Consider the following 17,275-nt stretch of genomic DNA (forward strand, 5'->3'; position numbering starts at 1 on the left):
GTTCTGCTAATTCACTCTATTGTAGTTTGGCCTCTGACCAGTAGAGGGAGGTCATTGATTTATTTCTGCCATGTTACAGCAGGAATCTGCATTGCCTCCTCTGGGTTCTTGATTATGAGTGATTCTAAAGAAATGTGTCAGTTATTATTTTTAGACAACCGCATAATGCAAGCACAGCGGGCCCTTTGAAGGCTCATTTATTACGGAGGAGATAAGCATGTTGCAGCAGCCAGATTCCTAAGGAACAGGTCACCCACCCTGATTAAAAGTGACTTCGCGTCAGGCCATAAATATTTGTCAAGCCTACCTTTGAAAGGCAGGCGAGCCATGGCTTCTCTGCTCGTTTGCCACATGAAAGTGCAAATGGAAACACTTTATGGTTGGGAGCTGCATCAGTCATAGCTGGAATAAGATGGCCAATAAAAAGGGCGTAATTATGATGCTCCATCATTTGACACAGCTCGAGGGTTTGGGCTGTTTGCCTGCATGCTATAAGAGAAAGAGGGAGAGAAATCCCACCCGTGAATAATGGGACCTGTACTTTTATGAGCGTACTGTGTTTAAGAGTGAACTTTGAGAATGTGTGGTCCGTGTGTCACCTCCCTCCACTGCTCTCTCTCGCCTCCCCTTCTTTCTCCACCTCCTTCCCTTCCCCTGGTTCTTTCCCTTCAGCTGTTTACCTTGCTACGTGTTGCAATAGCCCCTCTTTGATGCCTCTTATTGCTCCGCTGAATCAAAGCCACGTCACTACAGGCATTCCACCACAACAACAACGCCTTGTTTTGAGCCGCCCCACTCGCTTGTTGTGGGGTGCTTAAGGTCAGCGCATTGATGCCGCTTGATGAGGGCCCATTCAGTTTGTTTGTGATAAACAAAGCCATTTTTCACATTTCACGGCTTCCATACAACGTATTTAAAGGATGTAATTTGATTTACAGGCCATAAGGCTCTCTCCAGTGTCATAAATTACTTTTGTTTTTGATCAGGAGCCTTCTGTAGGTATGCAACATGGCTTTCCGTCATTTTTATCCGCTCTGCATGCATAGGGTTTTGAGGTCAGCATTGTCACAGTAATGATACAGCCTGCAATCATGGAGATACTGTTCTTGGAAATGCCCCCACATTCCTTGGTGTGTCTGCTTGATACATGAGGGCCATGAGTAGCAGTAAGCAGAGCTGATGTAGACATCAGGCAGGTGTGGAGACTCCATTAGCTAGGAACCATTTGACTTGCACACCAGTGTCTAATCCTACACAGGAGCTTCACACAGAGAGGCAGGCCCCCAAGCAGAGCCCAGTGGAGAAGTGTGCTGTCGACGCCATACTGTTACACAGCCCTGCTGTGAGTTTTCCTCCTGCCCGCATGATGCCAATGAAACTAATGTCGTGGAAATACTCCTTGTTCAGGTGAGGGAGGCTGTTCATTATAGGTGCTACTGCTGTTCATTGTACTGCATATCTGTGAAGATATGGGGGGAAAAAAATGTCAGGTGCAGAGTCTCCAGGAGAGACAATCTACTGGCTTCACATGCTGGACTTCATCTGTCAAATCTACAGTGGTGTTGGCACAAGCTGAACTCAGGAAATTGGAGACATAAATTGAAGAGAATTGATAGTGCTGCTGCTGCTTTGCAGAATTCTGTTGCTGAACATCGTTTCTGTCTGCAGTCCAAATGAACCTCTCTGCAGCCTGTCACCTACACCGCTCCACAAAAATAAACCTATTGTGGCTTGATTTTTCTGGAAATCATCCCAAATTATCCGAAAACAAAAGTTTGACACTGAGCGAGATTTGCATCCATATAATGTAAAGTTTCAAAATTGCATCATAGGACATCATAGGGACTATTTTCTAATCAACAATGAAAAAGAATGTTGTGTAGCCAAACCTTATCTAAAAAAACTAAAAAACTGTGAGAGAAGTGAGAAAACTAAACCATAACACAAACAGATATTTTTGGAGTATTCCTCTAAACAGTAACAATTACCAGTGAAACATTTGCTATGCTATCACTATTAGCTCAAGACATAGGTTAAGCTATTAAAATAATTTACTTTAAGCTGGGTTAAAGCTGCGCTCAGTAATTTTTGGCCACCAGAGGGTCGTCAAACATCACAACAAACTGAAAAATATACAACCACCATATATCCTGACTAATAAATTGCTTTGACTTTATTTGTTATGTTGAGGTATCAAGCTGCAGTAATTTCCAATTTGAACACATGCTTAAAAATGAAGCATTAGTAAGATTCACTCAAATTCAACCAAAAAGTAAATAATGACCAAAAATGATATTTTTAAAAATTGAATAAAAAATGTAAAAAGCAAATAAAAATAACAACAACAACACAAATGTGTAGTGTAGCTTAAGGGTGTGGCTATGTTGCCATCTTTTCCCATTCATTTCAAGATGAAAATCAAAGCTCCCACAGCAGAAAGTACGCATGAGGTGTAAAATGAACAGTGAGCGATGATGGTGAATTAATACAGTGTGGCATCCACCAGTCCAGCCAAAACCAAAACCGGCTTCCAACTTGTTATTTCAGCATCAGTATTCTGTGTCTGTCATGTCAAGGATGTCCGCCTCCTCTTTCATGTGATTTATACACTGGCATACAAGCTTGTTTCATAGCTAGAATTAGTGTTGAATTTAAAACTATTACATGGCTTGCATAAACTGTATATCCATTATTTGGTCAAGCTATAACACGATATATCCAGTTTGAAAGTCAAATGGAGACTCAACAGCTGGCATTAAAGGCCAACAGATGCCTGGCATAAAGGGGAAGAAAAACAGAAGGAGAGCATGAGATTAAAAAATGAGATGCGGGGGATTATCAAAGGGCATTAAAATGGCACAGAAGATTATTCTGATGTTGGTGACGCTGACCTAAGGTTAGCAAGAGAAAACTGCCAGTCCAGCAGACAAACACAAAACAACAATCAAAATAACGGCAACAAGAGCACGAAGAGTTCCATGTGGGCAATGCAGAGCGTCAAGCGGCTTGTGGGTTTGACTTTTGTTTTGTGATTGGGGGTTTTTAACCTGCTTAAGTCTGTATGTGTTCAAAGTAAACATGGTGATCCTCAGTGGTATTATTCTCTGAGCACCTCTTGCACTCCTTCCACTTGTTACAGTTGGACAAACAGGGTTACGTTGCCCACTGGTTTAGCAATGAAACTAACACAAGGAGAGAATCACTGGCGAAACCATGAAAGTACTTTGTTACAGTAGATTTGTTACAAGGCGACTCTTACCTTCATACTGTAGAATTACTTGAGCTAGAGGGAAGACACACTATTCCACACTATTCAATTAGGCTGTAACAGATTATCAGTGAATTGATCAGACTGAAGCAGACCGAAACTGAAACTTTCGCCTCTCGTCAGCATTTGGGTCACAAATGTTTAGGCCAGAGTAGACTTGAAGACCCCAGTTTCTCTAAAGAGAATGAGTTCTACAAAAGAATTAGGGTCCTGGGAAATGCCATCGCTAACGTCATTCTATGCCATGCTCCAAATCCCAGCCGGGTACACTGGGATCCTGTTGGGGACATGTATTTTAAAAAAAAGGGAACAAGAGCAAGAACAGATCACTCCACCACACTGATGATGAAACTGAGGCCTGGTTTTTTTTTCGGACATGTGTTTGAAGCACAGGTCAAACACAGGGTACAGAAAGAATCAAGGGTCGCAATGCAACATCTATCCACAAAGCCAGCTTTTCATCCCCTCTCTGGCCATTCCACCAAGTCTGTAATTGTCTTTGACAAAACTCATTAGCAGAGACCTTGTAGCAACATCAGCAATCAGAAATTCCATGGAGGGAGACATGCACAGAAACAATGTCCCACACACATTTCATTGCGCCTTTTGACAAAATGTAATGAAGTGTGTATATTGTCCCCCTCATCTGAACTCTGAGCCATTGGTACAAAGACTTTGTTTTATGAGCCTTAGCTGCCCAGCGTGGGACACATCAAATGGCACCTCCATGCGGACTCTTTTGTCAGACTAGAGGGCAAATTACTGTTTGCTATGTTGTTGTTGTTATTATGGCTCCTATTTATACAAAGAGGCCATTGATATCGTGTCAGAATAATTCATATTCTTTTGCATTGCAGGCACATGCTCATTAAGTGGGGGCCTAAATGTAAAGCGCACATGTGATGGATGTCCCTGACAGTGCTGTGTCAGGAGTTAACCCCTCATTGACCTATTGCATTACATCGTACAACACACACAGTCACTGTTAAACTGGTGTCAGGTCCTTCATGAGCCTGGTAAGAGGAACAAGCGATAAAAATAATAAATACATAAAACAAGTCCATGGTATGTTTGCATGCTTTACGCTTTACTCTGACTCACATTATGGATGGGAATTCAACATGTCACCATTATTTTTAAGTATGCATTGTTTATTTTATAACCTTTAGGTGTTATAGTGAAAGCTGTTGTGAATGATCTATAGCAGTAGAATAAAAGCTGACACAATTTAAAAAGTTGACCTTTAAATAACTGCACTCACTGCATTTGTTGCTCCCACAAATTTCAGCTGCTTGAACTTATATTCATGCAAAGAAGTTGAAAGAGTTTTTGTTGAAGTTAGTGTCAAAATTCATATTTAAAAGTAAATATTTTACCCTGGTATTTAGAAGACTATAGATTACAGATTAAATTCCTACACTTTAATTTAAAAATACCCAAGGGTTGTCTATGTAGTGACAGTTTTACAGTTTTTACACGGCAATACTGATGACTTATTTCCAATAATCTCTGAGAAACTGAAAAATACCAAAGCTCACAGAGACAAAACTGATCAGAGACATTAATGTAATGGTCTGTTTTGACTTGCTGTGAAAACTTTTATAGCATTTACTCTTTGTTTAAAAGTGAAGATGCAGGTTGACTGGATGGGTAGGACTCCACCTTAAATAAACATGTTCACAATCATAAATCTGCTCCTTTTTGTACACATTATGAGTTCCAAACATTGACTTAACAGAACACCTGTCATTTCTGACAGTCAGTTGGCCTGTTGACTTGAAAAGAGCATAAGGTTCAAGCAGCAACTTGGCCCAGAAAAGACTAGCGATGCATGACAGCACGGGAACAGTAGGGGTGGGAGAGGGGAGGGGGTCCGACTGAATGTAAGTGTTTGATAATAAACTCCATATGAGTGTAAAGACACCCTCTGATTTCATACAAGGGATGGTCACAGATTAATATTGTCAAACCTATTTAAGTATTCATGTTTACCATAGCTTGTTTTTCTTTTGTTGCATATTTGTGCCTCATTCACAGATTATCTAAAATCTGTTTTGGATTATGCAAACATGCTCTCATAGGCAACTGCCATTTCTCCCCTCCTCCCTAATGAAAAATGTAATTTACCAAGAGGAAGACGTGTATTAGGGAGATTTAGTTGTGCACATAGGCTACCTAAAGAATTTATTATTCTGTAACACTGTACTTTGTCACAGATTTCATGTCTCGCCTCAGATTAAAAGATGTCAGACAAACAAAAATTCATGTTTGTCCCTTCCCCCTGCATCCAACAATGACAAAAATTATGCTAAATGCCTGGTTGTTCACACTTGTACTTCCTCTATTTGATCTTTTCTTTAAATGATTCCCTTTTTCCCCACACTGTAGATGTTAAAAAAAAAAAAAAAAAAGTGTCTGATTCATGGCATCCAGATCAGCTTCCATTTGCAGCTGGCTGATGTATGTCTCGAGTGTCTCTCCTGTGTGCAGCTGCTTTAGCCATATGTAAAACGCTGTGTATAGGACAGACTAATTGACCTGTTAGCTGCTTCAGGCATACGATGCTATATGAGCCCATTATGGCCATTATCTATGCTTTCCCCCAGGTACGTCGCCATGGTGGTAATCCCATTGTGCATGCATCATTACCTTCGATAGCGTAAGGCGGCTTTTCTTTACAACCTGCGATTTAATTAAATTTGGTTGTAAATATTTGATACACAGCTACCCTACATTTTTATGTAAAGAGCAGCCCATCAGGCGTCATGACTGATTACTGTTGAGAAGGACAGAGAGCTGCCTGTTAGCAGCTTATCATTAGCAGGCCTGCTGTTACACTTATCAGCCTATTGAGTGATTTAAACATGGAAAGTTCAAATCAAGAACTGTAAATTCTGCCTTATCATAGATGGAGAAAATTTGGCACTTTTTATCTTCCGTACATTTGCATGTGTTCTTGATTTTTCCCACATTGTTATCTCCCATAGGTAACCCATCAGTAGAAAATATGTCAGTTTCAATTTTTTGAGATATCAGTGATTAATTTTCCTCTGTTGTCTCTGGCAGGTACATGTTAATCAGGTGACAAATCTAAGATTCAGATCTATGAACAGCCATGTCTGTATTTAAAATAGACTCCTATAAATGTATTTGTTTTGGCTTCCACTTCACGCAGATCTTTTATTGGCTTTCAGATTAGCACAGAGGGAAAAAATGAACTGGAAAAAAAAATCTAAACAGGCCTAAGTTATTATTCTTGACCTTATTCATCCTCATCATGTAGATTTTCCTGGATTTGCCAGGCTCCAGGCATTACTGACAGCTCCGCCATTGGCCAAGGACACACAGGATGACCACAGCGCCTCAGACCTGAGCCTGAATTGCTCTAATACGGAAAAGAGTTTTATCAAAAAACATAACCAGACTTCAGATGACGTTTTGTGGTGTTGCAGAATATCTGCAGGTATTTTTTCAGCAGTGGTCTGGAATCAAATCACGAAAATCCAAATCTTTGTCTGCTGATGTCAAAATGACTTAGTGGTTTCAGAATAACCACTTTTTTTTCTTCAAAATAAACCCTCTGATGAAATCATTAATTTCATAATATTTAGTTATTATCACACTTTAGATTGTATCACAAATCTGGTAGAAGCCAGACATTATGTTGAAAAGTGACCTTTTATCCTTAGAAGAAAGTTTTAAAATTACCAAGTTTGATATTTTTGGATCATTACGCAGCAGAACAGTGCGTAAAAATCAGTGTCCCAACAGCAATTAGTTCACACAGCACCTCTTTGTCGTTTGCTTCAGAAGTATTTGACTTTAAAAGTTTGAAATGTGAAGATGAATAAAGTTTTTCAGACCGTCAGCACGGATCATCCACTACAGTGATCATCTTATTACAGCTGCCTGTAGGAGAGGCGGAAGAGTTAGTCCATAACGAGATGCTCGATGGGCAAAACAGCCGAATCAAAGGAACTCGGAGGGACCATGTGAATTTCTCCGCAGGGTTTGATCCTACAAATGACCTTTTAATTAACACATTGTTAAGTTAGTGCAGCGGCTCGCTACACAGGGGACAAAGCAGCATTCATCCGATGTTCCTGCCTCGCTGCTTGGCCTGAACAGTAACAAAGTGTTTGATGCCACTTCTGATTAGATGCTGACAGTGGAGAGATGATGTCCCCTTTCTTCCGCAACTTGTGGATTTCACTCACGTCGTCCTCTGAATTATGACCTTCCATCGGCGCCGCGGCTCTGTGCGTCGAGTCAAGATGAAATACTTTGATCAAATGCGCATCCGCAAATGTTTCTTAATTGGCTGATTAGACGTTCGTGCTCTATAAATAAACCAGGACACAAGACAAACCAAAGCTCTTGGAAAAAAGAAAACTGTATTGTTAGAAAAAATTTCATGAATGGCAAACACAGGAGAAGCTCACATTTGAACACAACGACAAACAATCTTTAAAGTCCACGCGTAACACAGCGAATCCAGCCCATAAAGTCCGACAGGCTTTTTCTCTTTTACATCAGGCAAAATGACACGAAGCCACAGTAAAACATGTAACAAAATACTTAAAGGAGATACAAATCCAACTAATAAACACGTTAAATAATAAGAATAATCATAAGCAAACAGACGACATAACAAAAATAATAAATACACAGAGAAATAAATAAGTTTGCTACACACTACACGATTGCCATACACAAATTTGGCCGCTTGTATTTGGCCATTCTCATACCTTTGCATCTAGAATTTTTGCATAAAGTCTTTAACACCATACAAACAATGTTGTGCAAAATGATAGCCACGTCCACAGTTTGACAGCTCTCACTGCAGCAGCGCCAGGTAGCTCCCATGTGTCCTATTGAGGCCGCTACTCAGCCAGTGTGTCCTTTAGTGCATAATAAATGTCGAATTATTTATTGTGGTACATTTTCCAGAGGTCTAGGAGAAGAAGAGAAAAGCAGCAGGAATTAAAATAAGTCCCAGGAGTTAAAATAAATGAATTATCTTTATGATAAAGAATATTTTTAAAAGATTAAAGCTAAAAAAGCTTCCTTAGGTAAGCTGGTAACAGAAATGTGAATATTTTTGCCTAATATTTAGATTTTTTAAAATAACATTATCCATAGTTGTTGCCTCCCATGGGTAGATTTGCAATTCATATATTTTGATAAGATTTAAAAAATAAAATTTAGCATCGCATGCTTGTCAGAAAAATAAGAAATGTGTGTATACTTGTTCACTTTTGAGTATTTAATGATGTTTTTTTTCTTCTTGCCTCCTGTGTTTATGTGTGAAAGTCTGTACGTGTGACTTCACTGGTTTCTTCCAGTTCAGTGCAGACTCTCACCTGCTTCACCTCTTCATCACTGGTCTGAACGCAGTGACCTTGTCATCCTGCACGGTCCCACAGGCTTCACTGAGGTCAGATGACTGTGTCTCTGCTTTGCTGCCAGAGAATCCTGCACACCCAAATAAAAACACATCTTAAGAAAGTTGCCTCAAGTGTAAGATTGCAGAAACTGTCTCATCACTTCACAGTGTTACAGACTATTGATGCTACAAATTTCTTAATGGCCAATAAATGTGCAAAAATAGAAAAAAAAACAACCTATTTATCAGTGCTAGGGTTCAGCAAATTGAATGAATATTTGCTTGTGTCCCTGTATGATAAGAAAAACTTCTTCTAAAAAGATCCATGCTATTATTATTGCTAAACCAAAGACGGACATACCTTCAATAGTGGAATATTGACATGTGTCTGGCAGAGCAGCATAGGATGAACAGTGAAGCTGGAGGCCCTTGTGAGTGTAGCTGCTAGAGCCATAGACTTTGGAGTGCAAGGACGAGCCCTCAGGGAAGGGGCTCTCAGCGTTGGTGACACTGCTAGATTCATGGAGGCCTCTCATTCCCCCACACTGTCCAGTAGGAGCCCCAGTAAGTCTGGTGCTCTGTAGCTGGCAGTCCCCGGTGGTGTTGCCTGTCCTCAGCTCAGAGCCATGCTGCTGAGGGCTCAGTATGACCCCCGAAGCTGCCGTACGAGCCAGAGACCAAATCCGTGGCTTATCTGATGCTTCAAAGTGAGACAGTGACACTGTCCCTGCTGCTGGGCCGGTCAAGGAGGGAGTCTTGGACACCACAGGATCCAAGAAGTCAGACGGGAGAGGAGGGAGCGTGGCGACACTTTTGATGGCACAGGGGAACGAGTGGAAGCTGTTAGTTAAACTCAGGTGCAGCTCAGAGCTGCAGTCTCTTTTTTGAGGAGCTACTGCCATGGCCCTGTGGAGGTCCTGCTCATCTGCTGCCACCTTTTCACAGTCACTGTCCAGCTTGTCACAGTCATCGTCGTCCATGTCCTCCAGGTCACTCAGATGCAGATCTTTCTCCTCTTTGCAATCACTAGAATCTGAACAAAGTAAAGAATTTTAGGTTGTATTGTTTGTCCTAGCTTGTTTGGAAAAGTTTAAAATATACTTTTTACCCTTGAAGGTACTTTCTTACTTTTTAGTAAAACTATATTTGTCTGAATAACAATATTTTTAGTTCAGCATATATTCTGCATTTTTTTTTCTTTTAGAACTGAAAAGTAGACAGATATTCACCTTTGGTGACACATTCTTGGTCGCTTTTGGTCAGGTCATCCTTCCTGTCATCACTGGCCTTATTCTTTGGCGACCAGGTCATCTTGTTCTCCTTCTTTAGCCTCCTCCTCGCGTTGGCGAACCAGGTGGATACTTGGGTGAGTGTCATTTTGGTGATGATGGCCAGCATGATCTTCTCTCCCTTGGTGGGGTAGGGGTTCTTACGGTGTTCATATAACCATGTTTTCAGGGTGCTGGTGGTTTCGCGTGTAGCGTTCTTCCTTCTGGCTGTGCCATTAAAGTCTACTGTGCCGTATCTGGAAACACACACATTCAGACATGCAGACAGTTGCCATTAGTGCAGTTAGTGAAGTATATACCCCTGTTCCCTGCTGTTTCAAATATATACCGCTTCCCTCCATGCAGGTATCAGTATGGAGTTACAGTCTGACCTTTGATCTGAATGTGGCAAATTCCCCCAGCGAATGGCTGCTTTTATTGATCAGCGGAGGAGTATTTTTTGGACAGGTTCATTTAAGATTGCATTGCATAAAATGGGGAAAAAAGAAGAATGTAGAACTTACCTATCATATTGATATTGTCCCAGTGAGTGGTCATAAGGGTAGTAGGCAGCTGTTTGAGTGATGCCAGAGTGTAAAGTGCCTGTGCTGTCCTTAATGTCGTACTGTGGATTCTGTAGAAGAGAGAGAGTTTTTTCAGAAGTTAAAAATATTCTGAGATTTGACTTCAAGGTAATTTGTCAGCATTTTGAACTATTTTTTGAGTAACTTCATGTAGAAATTAAATCTATTTCTTACTTTTATGCTCTTAGATAAAAGAAAATCACAAGAAAATCATTTAAACAGAGTGATATGAGCTAGAAAAGAGTCCCTATATATGACATACATTACTGTATTCAGCTTTTTTCAGTATACAGGGTATGTAGGTATACAATTTATGATCCAGAATTATATTTTTTATAATTTTATATTTTGACTGATATTTTCTTCAGCTAGAAATTACAGCATTTCTATGGACAGTAAATTTGACCTATTATGAACAGTTTAAAATAAGAGGAAAGAAAGGCAGGAAAGTTTCAGCAACACTGCAGAAAAAAAGTCCATTTAACAAATCTTTTAGTCCTTTATCCACTTCACATTCTTACTTTTTTTCAAGCAGTCTTGGCAATATTGACAGAGGATTACTGTAATTTTACTTTTTTTTCTCAGAAGCTGGTCCAGTAACAGAGACAAGTGCCAATATTTTTGAAACAAAGCAGGACGAGGAGGTTAGCTTTAAAATAACAAAATGAAATTTGATTCAAACGAGTCTGCTTTTAGACTTTCTCCTCTCATCTGTGTGACAAGATTTATTTTTTCTTCCGACCGGCTGCTTGATTAAACGGCTTGTCTGGGTGGATATGGCTCCATTGTGAGATAAATTGATAAACCCAGCTGATCGATCAGCCTGAGCCCCCCTCCCCCCACTTTTTGCGCTTCAGATGAGCCCACCAGAGTGGAGTAGATCGCGGATGGATCGGTGCTGTAGGGGAAGTAGTTGGCGTAGTTCTGGCTGGCTGCGGCCGCTGCGGCGTAGGGAGAGCTGTACATCCCCAGCGCTGCGTTCAGCTCCGTCCGGCTGCTCGCCAGGAGCCGGTTCTCGTAGGACGGGCAGCAGAAGGAGGCGGCGGCGGCGGCAGCGGCGGTCTGGGAGCTGCCTGTCCCGTCAGAGACCGACCTGGAAATCGAATCGCAGCAAGTCGTACTGGGGTTTGCCGACACGAAAAACTGCATGAAGAGAACCGTGGATAGACATGGTCATTACTGTTTTCAGCTATTATCTGGATGTGTATGACAACTCTGAAGTGACTGTGGGTGACGCACTGCACAAGATATCCATCTTAACAAGTTGCTCTGTGTTGTTTGCTGAAGTCTGAAAACGAGTGAAAAAAATCGTGAGCTGATTCCATTTGTTTCTGGCGCACATCAGTTGAAATATGACGAATCAGGTGTCATTTTCCGAAATAGTGACCTGCCTTAATTCAAGGTAAGTCACTTTTCAGAGAATTACCGAGACGGCAAAAAGTAGCTTACATCGGAAACAGGTGCGGCAAACCATATCTCCTCGTTGTCTTTATTCACTACTTAATAAAAAAAAAAAATGAATGTAACATTCTACTGCATGAATGTGTCACTGTTAATTGTTTTCACAACATGTTAAGATAGGAAGAGTTGTGCGCAATACGTGCGTAAAAGTGCCCTGCTCCATCCTATCACCGACTTCAAAATTATGATTTCCCAATAGAAAAAGAAAAATCAGCGTGTCAAGTTAACAGTGACCTTCTTTTAAATTTAAATATCCTAAATCTTTATATATGTAAAGTCATGCATTAAAATATCATCAGACTCAAAGTTGGATAATAACTTTGCCAGGAGAGTAACTTCTGTCCCCTCACCGACCTCAACTTCTTCGAACTTGTCACTGGAAGCAATCAAAGCTTCCTGAAATGCAAATAAACCGCTTTAATAAAGCTTTAAAGACGTTTTCAAAATAACCACATCCTACACGTTTCAGTGTTTTCCACAGAAAGTTTGCGAATGTGCACAGCATGCGTAACAGCCCAATTACACCTCGTAGCCCAGTGCGCAATAGGTGACATTCATCTCTATTGTCATCAGAAAAACACGTGAGTTCATTCATAATTCAGTGTAATTGGACACGGGTGCGTGTATATCGATATTTGGTTCAACAACAAAAGCACCACGCGAAAATAGCTGTCAATACTGTCAAAGCAGTCACTCATTCAGAGATGTTTCATAAAAGAGAAAAGTCATCTGATTGATGAAATGAAGGAAAACATGCAAAAAAAAAGTCACTGGTTTGCGTTTACATTCAACTTAGGAGAAAAAAGAAGCATAATGACTTACCTGTGAAGTTGCATTGTAAGGGTATCCAAATTGCGAGAAAGACATAGCTGCTTCTTTTGTTACCATCAGGAATATTCTTCACCCTTGATCGATTGCAACCAATTCTACTTCAAATCCACCGTCTTACACACATTTCCACGCACGGCCTTTCGCTCAATAATAGATGACTTCACTCATAGGAGGGAGACTTTAGGCTGGCACCAGCTGCAGATTGTTTTATATGAATGAATAATCCCCCCCAAGGACCCGATAAGAAATGAAATTAAGCGTCATTAAATGAAAAAAAAAATTAAAAAATGTTGTTGTGTTAGCTGAAGGAGGCTTAAAGGATAACGTAAGTCTTCCAAGATATGGACTCTGCTTGTGCTATTATTTGTGGCTCTATAGTTCTTTAGCATTCATCCATGCAATGGTATCAGCGTGACGTCACTGTAATCCCGGAACGGCAGGGTACCAAGGATAGAATAATGTCTTTGCCAATCACGTCCAACACAGGGTTTTCTTAAGGTGCACTGTACACAGCCTTGTTTCGCCTTTGTAATAGATTTCTGCACCGATTTTCTCAGATAAAGCCTTTGAAAATTGCGCTCCTGTTCATCATTATCAAATTGCAACATATGAAAAGCCTTTGTGAAGTTGAATAAATTAGAAAAAAAACAAACACTGAATCTATTTTGGTTGTTTGTGAGTTATATTTTACTCAAATTAATATAAATCACACAAGTCTCCTGCAGTGTTCTGTTAAATAACACTTTTATTGGAAAAGGTTCATTTTATTTACAGTCTACTAGAACTAAATCTGGTTAAATGTACACCTCTCATACTTTTTTCTCGACCTCTGTTCGCTTCTGGCTCTCTGGCCAGAGGTCCATCCCGGAGTTAATGACGATGATGTTTCTATCTTTCTCTATTAGAGAAAGGGGCAATCCCAGCAGGAACGGTTAGAGGGGTTTTTGGCAGGTCAATAGACCAGTGATTGATGCGCGCCTGGAGACCTACGTGACCATTACGCGTAATGCGTAATTGTATCAATTAACAAATGGATACATGCCCTTGTTTAACCAACGAGTAACAGAGTGAAAATATGCCTTAGAGGTGAAATCCGAAGAGCTGTGCTGGAGAAGGAAAAAAAAGACATTGGAAGCCGTGCTCCCCAGTCTAATTAAATATCCGTGCATGGGGGCGACGAGAATTGCATTTTAATTGAATGATGCTCACTTGAAAGATGGGTAAGGAATGATGCTGCCTCACACTGAATGAAAGTAGAAATAATTTTAAGGATTATTAGATCAGCAGCTCAACCATCCCGAGTTCTCTCACTCTCTCCGATAAACATAAACAAGCGGCGCCCTCTCCTCGTGTGTGGAGCTGGGACGGGCTGGGAGGGGGCTGTTTATTCCCCTATGCGCACTACATTTCCATTGACAGTGACAGCGATGATCAGTCCTACTGAGTCATATGATGTGCCCGTTTCTGGCTGTCTCGAGTGGTGTTGGTTTTCCGTTGTTACGACTGATAGGCTACCGTGTGCCAAATTTCCCAGTTTGCCCCGACTTTCCCTGACTGATGAATGGGGTTGACTCCCCAGGAGACGCATCTGCGATTACGGGCTTTCTCTCCGAGGGGCGCTAAAGAGCCACGTGTAGGAGATGAAGATCTCCCGTCAGAGATTCTCCATAGAGATAAAGTGGACAGAGTGGTCATGGTCCAGACTCTGGGAAGTGCCATTTTTAAACGCCCACAGGCAATAGCAGCTCTCACACACACCACGCCTTTGGTCCAGACAAGTGCTCATTGCTTCTGTAGGCAACTCGGCTACAGCAGGGAAACTTGTTGGATAACAAACTCTGGTCTCATTCTTCCTGTTACCAAACTATTAGAAATTTCATAAAGTAGGATCATTATACTTTTCCCTCAACTTGTTTGTGTTCAACATCATCCTTTAGTGTCAATTAATGATATTTGAACCTGAGGCTAAACTTATTCTGCACCTAATGTTATTTGGTTGCCAAAACTGAACACACTACATATACCTTAAAATCACCTCTATGTAAAAATAAAAAGGAACTTGATTTTAAGAAAGCTGCATTCTGAAATACAGTCATATAAAAACATGTGTGACTAAGGAAAAAGGTGAAATGGCAAAAAAAAAAGGCAACTCACTATATGTTTTAATCATTTACAGTGTACAGAACCATATATGTGAATGAGCAAAACAACATATCTCATTGTTTGGTGGCAACAGAATTTTTAAACAATCAAATATTTTTTGTTTTATTTCTTAAAGGACAATTCCCAACCTTTAAGGGAACAATTCTGCCCTCTGTTAATCTGAAAAAAATCTATTTGTATTGCAGATTTCATTCGTTACTTTATAGGCTGATGAGAATTTCAATTAAAAAAAATGTTATCAGTAAGCAAAACGCGGCATTTTTAGATGTCCAATAACCATTAAGGATGATCAGTATAACAACCTATATAAGAAGAATGCCCATTTTCAGCCTAAACCATCATTGCTGTAGAATGTACATATAGAGAAGGTTGAAACAAGTTAAATGTAATTGCATGCCGGTGGTCGATGCATTTCTACAAGGGCATGCATGATGGCCCAAGTGCATATGGACACATTCATGCATAATGCATGCCCAGCAGTCAGTGTAGATCTCACTGAATATGGCCGAAATGAACGCTAATTGTAATGGCAGACTGACCACAGTGCCCTTCCCTCTAAAATGTGCGACAACCCAACCCTAAGCCATTTCTTTACAGTGTTCTGTCTGGATTGCTTAGTAATTACATTGAAACAAGATTTTGTTTTGTTTTTGTTTATTTGCAGCAAGTATGTCTTTGCTAACAGTATTAATGCAATAAGTGGGATACACTGCTACAAATAGCAACTTCCTACAGCAAAAATTATGATGTAGAATTCCTTTTTTCACTGTGAAATGAAACCAAGAAAAAAGGTCCAAAAATTCACATCATCTTCTTTGTGGCACCATATTTGTAGGGACAATCAGAATGGACAACAAAAACAGAATTTAAGGTCCCAATAAAGTGCAGCAAAGAAATGAAGTAATTTACTGTGTTTTGTATTTGACATACCTGCATTCAACTGTTGCAATAAATGAAATAAATAAAGAGTCACGCTTCTACTTGAAACAGGCTGCAACAAACTCTGGCAGTTGCAATTTGTAGACACACCATTTGACCCGCAACTGGTCATGTAATAGAACATTTAACTACTAGCAGACAAAGGCATTCACCCTTACAGCACATTCACTCACGATATTTAAGAGTAAGCAAGCCCAAACCACCACCATAATGTCTTGTTCTGACTGATCCAAGTGGTTACTAATGAGACTGAGTAATGCACGCATTCTCCATTAGAAGCATCACTGGTTGGAAAAAAAGAAAAAACCTGGAAAGGTTAAGTCAACACTCAATAGCTCCCAGCCCTATTCTCCTACTTAATACATTTCCTATGCTGACTTAATGAACCACACAAAGCCTTTCTGGTTTTTCATCAGATGGGGGTAGCAGCAGTGGTGGTGGAGGTAGAGGGGGAGTGTATGAAATGGTAATAAGGGCAGACAGACGGAGAGACGGAGGGAGAACCCCGAGCCGAGCAGGGGATGAAGCAGCACCTACCTGGAGGTGTGTGATCTCATTAAAGCCAAATTGGTATATGCCAATAAATCCAAGGCACTTGTGATTTGGAATTATTACATACGCACTCACACATACACGCAGAGTTGAAGAGCATTATTAGTGCTGCTAAATTATCCAAAATGGAAGGAAAAGTAATAAATATTGTAATGAGAAATAATAGAAGCATGGAGGATATGGTCACAGCAGTGGCCGGTTAACACCAAAACAAACATCAGGGCTGACGAGTAATTACAGCTCACAGAGGGAGTCATTAAAGCTTCATCAAACAGAGGGAGAAAAAGGGATAGAGTGAATATGACATCATGACGATTGTCTCAATAAATCAATCTGGCTTAGAGAATAAAAGGATAATTGTATATGATGACAGTACAAGTTGGATTGCAGCACAAGTTGTGCCACTGTGGTGTGGTATGCTTTGATTGGTAACTGGATTTATAAAGACAATGTGTATTTTGAAAGAACATAATTACACATATATCTATTCGGTTTTTGTTTTTCCACCATTTAAACATGGATCTGCACATGAATGGACAGGCGTAATTGCTATTTCATTTGTATCATTGTCACTTTGATTGCATGTAGTCAGATGTTTAACTCAAACAAACCCTAGGCATTTTTAGTTGGGAGCCACACGTCCCAGAGGCCCCCAGGGCTCTTGGGAGAGGGTGAGAGGTAGAAAGAGAGAGTGAGAGAGAAGAGGAAGACGACAGAAAAGACATGAGTGTGTTGTTTGTGTGCGCTGGCTGGCAGAGTCCCCTTGAGGCTCTACTGTAAAGCTATCATCAGTGGTGGTGTCAGGGATTTGTAGCTTGTCACT

General features: G+C 40.5%; 1 protein-coding gene across 2 annotated transcripts; it reads right to left on the reverse strand.

The window, feature by feature from the left end:
• Positions 1 to 7,643: 7,643 nt before the first annotated feature.
• On the reverse strand, positions 7,644 to 13,174 carry irx6a (iroquois homeobox 6a). 2 transcript variants are annotated; one of them, XM_023284143.3, is made up of 7 exons: positions 12,790 to 13,174; positions 11,374 to 11,599; positions 10,447 to 10,556; positions 9,884 to 10,179; positions 9,016 to 9,687; positions 8,632 to 8,743; positions 7,644 to 8,222 (listed from the first exon to the last, which is right to left on the reverse strand). In XM_023284143.3, exons 1-6 carry the CDS (start codon positions 12,801 to 12,803, stop codon positions 8,637 to 8,639), a joined length of 1,425 nt encoding a protein of 474 aa, XP_023139911.1. In that variant the 5' UTR covers positions 12,804 to 13,174; the 3' UTR covers positions 7,644 to 8,222; positions 8,632 to 8,636. The 2 variants fall into 2 exon arrangements, with proteins under 2 accessions (XP_023139911.1, XP_023139910.1); XM_023284142.3 differs by having other exon boundaries at positions 11,374 to 11,649; positions 12,790 to 13,173.
• Between the last annotated feature and the right edge of the window lie 4,101 nt (positions 13,175 to 17,275).

The sequence above is a fragment of the Amphiprion ocellaris genome, chromosome 1 (genome assembly GCF_022539595.1).
Source record: "Amphiprion ocellaris isolate individual 3 ecotype Okinawa chromosome 1, ASM2253959v1, whole genome shotgun sequence".
NCBI lineage: Eukaryota > Metazoa > Chordata > Actinopteri > Pomacentridae > Amphiprion > Amphiprion ocellaris.